This window comes from Coffea arabica, chromosome 6c, assembly GCF_036785885.1.
Source record: "Coffea arabica cultivar ET-39 chromosome 6c, Coffea Arabica ET-39 HiFi, whole genome shotgun sequence".
Lineage (NCBI taxonomy): Eukaryota > Viridiplantae > Streptophyta > Magnoliopsida > Gentianales > Rubiaceae > Coffea > Coffea arabica.
Window position 1 is genome coordinate 2,858,666 of NC_092320.1, and position 8,620 is coordinate 2,867,285.

The 8,620-nt window shown below is 36.0% G+C and overlaps 1 protein-coding gene across 1 annotated transcript; it reads left to right on the forward strand.

Moving 5' to 3' along the window:
* Positions 1-1,930: 1,930 nt before the first annotated feature.
* Positions 1,931-6,846, forward strand: LOC113691810 (RHOMBOID-like protein 1). Its single transcript, XM_072051992.1, has 6 exons — positions 1,931-3,013; positions 4,091-4,254; positions 4,975-5,138; positions 5,224-5,483; positions 5,685-5,811; positions 6,452-6,846. Exons 1-6 carry the CDS (start codon positions 2,652-2,654, stop codon positions 6,572-6,574), a joined length of 1,200 nt encoding a protein of 399 aa, XP_071908093.1. The 5' UTR covers positions 1,931-2,651; the 3' UTR covers positions 6,575-6,846.
* The last annotated feature ends 1,774 nt before the right edge of the window (positions 6,847-8,620 follow it).

Here is an 8,620-nt window from a genome sequence, read left to right on the forward strand (position 1 = left end):
AAAGTTTCTGACCAGTTTTTGACAACCACTTTTTTTTTTTTTTTTGCCTAATAAATTTCATCGTGTTTTACTTTCAAAATATTAACATTACGTCATTTATAAATTTAAATTAATAAAATTTAGTCGCACTTAATTTTTCATTCCGAAATCACTACGTGACTCACGTGTAATCATTTTATATGTCCAAAAAGGATGGATCCCACTTTTTTAGTTGCAAAATTAGATATAAATTATATTAGATCACACTTTTTAGAGAAAAATCAATACATTTTGGGTTAAATCCTATAGCAAAAATGAAAATCTGTCTAGTCATTTTGTTTAATTATGAATAAAATCTAACCTTTTTAGTTCTCAGAAAAATAATCACGTACAAGTCACGTGATGAATCCAGGGTAAAAAATGATCGAAAATTTAGATTGAAATCAAATTTTACTTAATTATATTTTCAAGAGACATAAAGTTATCATTTTTATAGTAAATGATGAAAAATTTCATTTAGTGAAATGTGGGTGATGTCTTGAATAATTTTATTTTTTTGAAGCATAAAATATAATATTTCTTTGGATTTTTCAAAGTTTCTTACTTTATTTAGAAAAAAAGAGTAAATCTTATATATATATAAACAACGTATATACTATCATCGTTAGATTCATAATATATATGCAAAAGTTAAATTTAAAATTTACATAGTTATTATTCATCCAACACTAATATTGTAGAAAAAAATTAATTCCATGTAACTAATAGTAAATCATAAAAAACAAAAACAAAAACAAAAACAAAAGGCCTAGCTCAATCATAAGAAGGCTGGCCCGTTGCATGTTGCATTGCCCTTTTGGGGCCGGTCGAGGCCCAAGCTTGTGGCTACAAGGTTTTAAGCGCTTCAGTTTATGTCTTGATACATGGATTTGGCCCTACAGATAAACCTAAAGCAACTTGGGTACGAGGCTGTCCAACATCCTCTTGCTTGTTTGATCCAACATCCTCAAGAGCATGAAACCGTTCCATACCGGGGAAATTAATAGCTTTCTATTCTTAAGGCAAAAGTTGTTAACAGCTTCTCATTGGACTGCCTGCTGGAATCACTGCATGATATGGTGCCTACATCAAGACTTCGTGTTATGACCTATAATGACGGGTGACAATTTGGACGATGAGATTAACCCTCCCTGTAAATGTTTGAGCTTTCGCTCTCAAGCATTTCCTTTTCGACATAATTATCAAGTTCCTGTTAAAGAAATTGAAAGAAACTGATGAGTATGGTTAAAAAAAGAAAATTAGAGAATATATATGGTAAAAAGTTCACATTTTTCTTATTAATCGCACTCAAATCAGATAGTGCATAAAACACTAGGAAAAAAATTTATTTTTTTTGTTCATATCTGGCTCCTGTGTTCTCGGTTCCGTAAAGATTGACCCAGACATCTCTTCCTGTGTTGAAAAAAAAAAAAAAAACTCATGCGTCCTCTAACTGGATACTTACAATAATAATAAATGTATTTTGTCTGTGAGGGAAAATTTTCTTGTAGGCGGCACACCAAGAAGAATTTGCCATGAAATGGCGGCGGACGCAAAAGAAAAACGAAGCAATGAGAGACAAACAAATTATTGTCGAAGCAAGTTCACAGACACGCAGCAATTTCTATATTAACTGTTGGATTCATGTTTTCAGTATCACAGAACAGTAGGGTTGGATTGATGTTTTTCATTATTGACTGATTTATACAACTTTTTATGTAAGTGAAAGGTAGCATGCAAACCACAGGCCTCAAGCCAAAGATTAAATTAAAAAAAAAAAAATGCAAACTACATATTGTTAGAAAAAAGAAATTGAAGACTTTTTATGTCAACACGCTTTCGTGAAGAATTTTCTCAATTTGTTGGCGTAGAAAATTACTAGTAGTTTATAAAGTGTGTGTGTGTGTATATATATATATATATATAGAGAGAGAGAGAGAGAGAGAGAGAGAGAGAGAGAGAGAAAATTTTAATAAATTCTTTAGGGTGTAGGTGACGGATTTGACAACCCAAAAACTCCTAATTTGACAACTCCTGATTTGAAGTGAGATGGTCCTAATGGGCTCTTAATGTTCGGATTCCGTTCTGACGTGAAAAAGTGGTCATTATGAAACCCCCCACGAACCGCTACCGTCCAAACCCTAAGTTCCTAACGCAGATGGCGGCCGTCTGAAGAAAAGAACAGAAGTTTGCCTGACTTCCTCAAATCTGTCCCAGAAAATTCCTCTCGCGGCGTTTGTTGGGTTACTTACCATACATACCGGATACCTCAATTAGTCAAGTGGTTGAGGTTTGCCCGACATCCTCCTCAAACATGTGTCCCAGAAAATTACTCTCACGGCGTTGGCGTTGGCGACGGTGACAAGGTGTTGGTGACGGTGACAAGGTGTTGGTGTTGGGTTACTTACCATACATACCTGATACCTCAGTCAGTCAAGTGGTTAAACGTTGACTAAACTGATCTTAATAATAATGTGTTTAACCACCCTTAACATCTACACCTAAACCGCCTCCACGTCTTCTTAAGAATCTTCGCTCTTTTTCGACCCACCCCTCGACTCGACCTACATCTTCTCTGTCCCTAAACTAACATTAGTAGATTTCTACTACATTTTACCGTTCTTTTCTTGGTGATGGCAGGAGCAGGAGAAGAAGGGGGTCCGCCACAGCAATCAGATGTCCGAATCAGCGTAAACTCGCGGCGGGTGAGCAACACCGTCCACCCACTCGATGGGCGAACGCCACCCCTCTCCTCCTCCACCCCCACCTCCTTGCCTGCCCCACCACCCCCTGGATACAGAGAAATTAAGCATTTCAAGAAGTGGTTCTCCTGGTTGATACCTCTTTTCGTCGTCGCCAATGTTGTCATGTTTGTGATCACCATGTATGTTAACAACTGCCCCAAAAATTCTGTTTCTTGCGTTGCTGGTTTTCTAGGGAGGTTTTCCTTTCAGCCCTTCAAGGAAAATCCTCTGCTTGGGCCTTCTTCCACCACGTAAGACTTCTCTTGTGCAGTCAATTAATTTATTTATTCGTTCCCCTTTTGGTCATCCCAACCCTTGCTCATGATGCGCAAAGCCCGCAATTTATCACTAGTATTTATGGGCGGTTCAAGCTTCGTTTTTAGGCGTTGGAACGTGCCCCTTTTCTGTTTGGATGGTTTTATACGGAATCTGTCATCTGTAAGGCCTCAGAAGCTGTAGGCATATAAGCCAATTGGTGAGTTCTGAAATGATCATGTGGCCTAATTTACTTAAAGCAAACCAACCTCGTTGATGGGAGGATAAGAAAGATCCAAAAGCGAGGAAGAGTGGTTCATGTATCAGTTTAAGGTTTAAGAAATTACAGTAGTAAAGGTGTCTACAGTCTATGTAGAGATCTGAGCTACTGAGGCGTTGGGACCATACAAGTTTTGTGTAAAGGGTGAAAGAAGAATTGGAACTTGAAACTGACTTTGCAATATGAAGCAGTAGTAACTAATCTTATCAGTTGCAGAATAAATGAGACAAGTGAAAAGAAATCAACTTGTAAAAGAACTGCAATCCAAAAATATATGAGAAGCCAGCTAATTAAGATGGATGTTCAGGAAATTAATGCATGGAGAATCCTGAGAATCAGATAAGCGGTAAGTACATGCATCAGGTGAAACTGTTTTACAAACATTGTAGTGGCAGCAGAATGTACTTAATAGAATTCCACCTGTGGATTATAATCCAGAATGCAAATTTTCCAGACTTTGCCTTGGTCCTTGTCCTTGATTCTTTGAGACGGCTGCACTTCGAGATTTTATTTGTTGCATGCATTTGTGTTGTTTGACTAGTGCCACATATGAGGTTAATGCTTTGTTCATGCTTTGGATTATGTTTTTGTAAAAAATCAAAACTGGGCTTCTTTGTATAATGAGAGTATTTCCAATTCCATGTAGCATGTAGTGGTGGTTGCATACATACATATATGCTGTGCAGCTTTTTGTTTGACGTGTGCTTTTCCTTTTCGCTTAGTAATTGAAGCCATTACTTACCTTTGGAAAAGCAACTAAGAAAGTGTATCTTCCATTTCCTTGTTCTTCTAGGTTACAGAAGCTGGGTGCTTTAGATGTGAGTAAAGTGGTCCATGAACATCAGGGTTGGCGGCTTATTACTTGTATGTGGCTGCACGGCGGAGTGTTTCATTTGCTTGCCAACATGTTGAGTCTTTTAGTGATCGGCATTCGAGTTGAGCAAGAATTTGGCTTTGGTAAAGTGCTGATACTGTTAGACGATGATATGTTGTCTATTACCCTTATCAGTTATTGCACTCAACAGGACTGGTACAAAATGACGACGCTGGTGCTTACTTGTGCAGTTGAAATGCCATGCAATTGTTGTTATTTCTCATTTAGGTTTAGCAGTTATACATACATGGTTTGTTAAATATGACCTTACCACTTGATCAAGATCCAGGTGCCAAAATCACAGCATTTAAGGGATAATTGAAGTTAAATTGGCTAAATGATCATATATTTGTAAACTTATTGCTATGATTATCTTGTATAAAAATTTTTTGGTATGGTTGCGTCGGGAAGAATAGTGAAAGGGCATTTTTTCTTGGAACTTGATTATTAGTTACCAAGTCCTTAATGTTACATATTAATTGAAAAACAGTAAGTTTGGCATGTATGTATTTATTGCTTTCCTGAATATGCATGCGAACATTAAACCCTGGCTCTCATTTAACTTGCTTGAAGTCCAATATTACCATCCAATGTATACAACTTACCTATTTTTTTGAATGGACGATCGAGTGGACTTCTCTTAACATATGGGTTGACTTCTACTTTTTGCTTGCTTTCTTGGAAAGCTTGGGTGAGGATCCTTCATTGTTAGTAAAATACTTGTTTGAGCACACATTAGTTATGGTCTAATCAAACTCATATAGCTTACCCGTGTAACTGTCTTTCATATTGGTATTTTGTAGTGCGTATTGGATTGCTGTACATCATCTCTGGTCTCGGGGGGAGTTTGTTTTCGGCACTTTTCTTACAGTCAAATATATCTGTTGGTGCTTCTGGTGCTCTGTTTGGATTACTTGGTGGCATGCTTTCTGAATTGATTACCAATTGGAGTATATATGCCAATAAGGTACTCACCAAACTAATGTTTTTAAGACCTGTCTGAAGAGACAAGATTGTGGTTTGTATACTTATAAACCCTAACTTTTCTTCAGGTAGTATCTTTAGTGACCCTTGTGGTCATAGTTGCTATTAATCTAGCTGTTGGACTTCTCCCTCATGTGGACAACTTTGCTCATATTGGAGGATTTTTATCTGGTTTTCTTCTGGGGTTTGTGTTTCTGATACGTCCCCAGTTTTCATGGGTCAGCCAGAGATATGCTCTTCAAACGTATCCTTCATCATCCCCCAAACATAAATTTAAGGCATACCAATGCATCCTTTGGGTCCTTTCTCTGATTCTTCTGATTGTTGGGTGAGCTTCTCGATACTCTACCTGGGCATGCATACTGATGCTTCTTTAACATGTTCTGGCCTTTACTCTTCTATTCTCTCTTGTTTTCTAATTCTTGGGAATCTAGCTGAATTTCTGCATTTGCATTTCCTATTTTTAAGTCACTTAAATGCAAAAGCAATAGGGTCCTTGTTTAACTGAGAGTTAAATTGGACTTCGTAGGTTCACCCTCGGCCTGGTTCTGCTGCTTCGAGGGGTAGATTTAAATGACCATTGTTCCTGGTGTCACTATATGAGCTGTGTTCCTACTTCAAGGTGGAGTTGCAACACACAGCCTGTGTCATGTATGGTGAGTAATGGTTAAAGTTTTCCTCCAACTGTGGTACATTAAAATTTGGGCAAAGTTCCATATTTTATGTGGAAGTTTTATCTTTTCATTGTGCAAGTGTTTGGACGGGATGAAAAATGGAAAACTGTGTGTATCTTAGGCTGTTTGGCCAAATTAAAAAAACCAAAAGAAGATATATAATCACAATTAACAGATTAGGAACAGTTGAAAAACGTCTACCTTCAGAACCAAGAGTAACCATTCTAGAATGTCCATTCAATCCATAAGGAGTTCAAAATACCCTTAACTTGTCCTCACAAAAAGTAGGCAACATATGTTTTTTACAAGCAGCAGCTGGAGCTATATGAATGAGCTGTTTCATCCAAACTCAGTTGCCTCACAGTGTTCAAGTCTCCTGCTGATAGTGCACAGATATTTCTTTAGTCTCACCTCACAACATCACAACATACTGCATTGCTACTACGTGAAAAATTTTATAAAAGTTATATGCATGTTGATAAAGCATATGGTCCAAGTTTTCTGGGTCTCGTTACCATCATTAAATCAAGACGAAGTTTAAGATAGCAAGGGTTTTTTGACCTTCTGTTGGACTTCTGACTTCTAGTGCACTGCTAAATGTGCGTCAATGTAATTCCTGCAGTCTGATCAAGTGGGGGGCCAGCTGACCTTAACATGCTCAAACAATGGTAAAACGAAGACATATTCCTTGCAAAGTCCCAGTCCATCTCAGATCCAGGGCCTCTGTAGCCAGCTCTGCAGGTGATAGATTGAAGTTCTATGGATGAAGGTTAGAAGGTGGAGCTTTGCTGTATACATTTACGCTGGTCATAGTTTCCAAATCGGTTTGTATATGCCATTTTTCTGTGAATTAGAGCTCCATGTGAAGGTAGAATGGATACAGGTTTTATCTAATACAGGTCATAGTTTCCAAATTTGTTTGTATATGCCATTTTTCTGTGAATTAGAGCTCCATGTGGAGATAGAATGAATACAGGTATGTTTTTTCCCCTCCTATAACGACAAGATTTTCTACTATGTCGGGTAATAGTTGTGTTTTTTTCCTCCTTGCATGAATGCCAATCCATCTAAGTGCATTAAGGTCTTTCTTGCAACGATAGTCAGATACTGGCAATCTTGCACGTATCTAAGTTAAGTCTTCCGAAGCTAGTAGTTTGAGTTGCATTCTGTTACCTCTGTAGAAGAACTAATGGATCTTCATATATCATTATAAGGAGTGCAAACTTACTTTCAAGTGCAGGTAACCCATACCGGCTGACGGAGACATAATTTACAACAATTGATTTAACTTTACTTGAGCAAATTGACATTAAAAAAAATCCTTGATGAAGCAATCCTAATCGCTTGAAAGAAAAATGCCAAGTATAGGTTAAAGATTTATCAATACTAATTGTTGGGATGAAAAATGCTCCTAAAAAATTGCCAAGGTACAGGTTAAAGAAAATGCATAGATTGTTGGATGGGTTAAGAGATGGCCCCGCTTTTGGTTAATTTTGTCATTATATTTTTCTTTTCTCATTGAAGGCCTGATCATAATTTATAATGAATGTCGCCACCACGGCACACGCTTGCCAATTGAGGTTTCATACAAGTGAAACAAAATGGTTAATCTTATTTTTATATTGGTAATGTATACGTTAACAAGTTTATATGCATAATAATTAATTTTAATTTTAATTTAAAATCCAAATTTTATAACATATGCAACCAAGCTTGGAGTGCACACAATCAATGTATAAAAAAAAAATATATTACTAGAGCTAAAGAAAATAATTAAAAATACAACTAAAAGAAACTTAGTAGTCAGTAAATAACTATATATATGTATTCTATGTATTAGAGGGTTTTTATTAGAAGCCTCCACAAACCTCCAAAATTCCAATCCATTATTCTTACAATTTTACATTTATTTTAATTCAATATAATATATGGGGTAACCCTTATTGCGTCTCTGCAACTTAAATTTACGTGACTCCACTAACTTCAACAACCAAAATCCAAATAGCTCGTAACCCTTATATGAATATGCAAATTACATCTGCAGATCCACCAACTTAAATGACCAAAATCCAAATGACTCATTTAAGCAACTGACCACCATGTAAATCACATTAGCAAAATTTTTAGGAGTTCATTTGAATCACAATTCTCACGATCTATAATTACTAACTAATAACACAAAATCATTCTCAAAAACTAACAATTCCTAGCCAAATTTATCTTCATTTGTTATCCACCCCAAACCAAATAGAGCGAGAAAAAACAATACTACATATCATAGTCTGAACATTGAAGAATTCCACCTATAAGAATTTCAACGATGACTCAATTCCAAGCTTGCAAGATTGCAAAGAAGAGAACAACTAATTATAAAATGAAACCTAGACCGTAGTGATATAACAAAAGTACTCCGAAAGGTTTAAGAAATTCACTTCCAAAAAAGACAAGTCTCACATAAAATGAGATGGATAAAATCCCAATTATACTATTTAAAGTGTCAAAACCATCAAATTACAATTCCTGCTATTCTTTTATTTCCCAAATATTATTTCCATTTGTATTCAATTGTTTTGCATTCAATTTTTGCAATCTTTTAATTCAACTTATTTATTACTCATGATATGTGTGCATTTATTTATTTCTAATGAATGGTATATCATAATGTACTTTTTTTTTTTGTTGAAAACAGTTTATGCGTACATTTATTTAGTTCTCATGGTATGCCAAAATATACTTCTTTTCCTCTCGGGGATACATATTCTATACTTTTATTAACATAAAAGTAGTTTAT

What these genes read in the sequence shown, in the direction of transcription:
- LOC113691810 (XM_072051992.1), top strand. Translation starts at nt 2,652, where the DNA reads ATGGCAGGAGCAGGAGAAGAAGGGGGTCCGCCACAGCAATCAGATGTC. An exon ending in CTTGGGCCTTCTTCCACCAC is followed by an intron (nt 3,014 to 4,090) that starts GTAAGACTTCTC and finishes TTGTTCTTCTAG; the next exon opens with GTTACAGAAGCTGGGTGCTT. An exon ending in CACAGCCTGTGTCATGTATG is followed by an intron (nt 5,812 to 6,451) that starts GTGAGTAATGGT and finishes TAATTCCTGCAG; the next exon opens with TCTGATCAAGTGGGGGGCCA.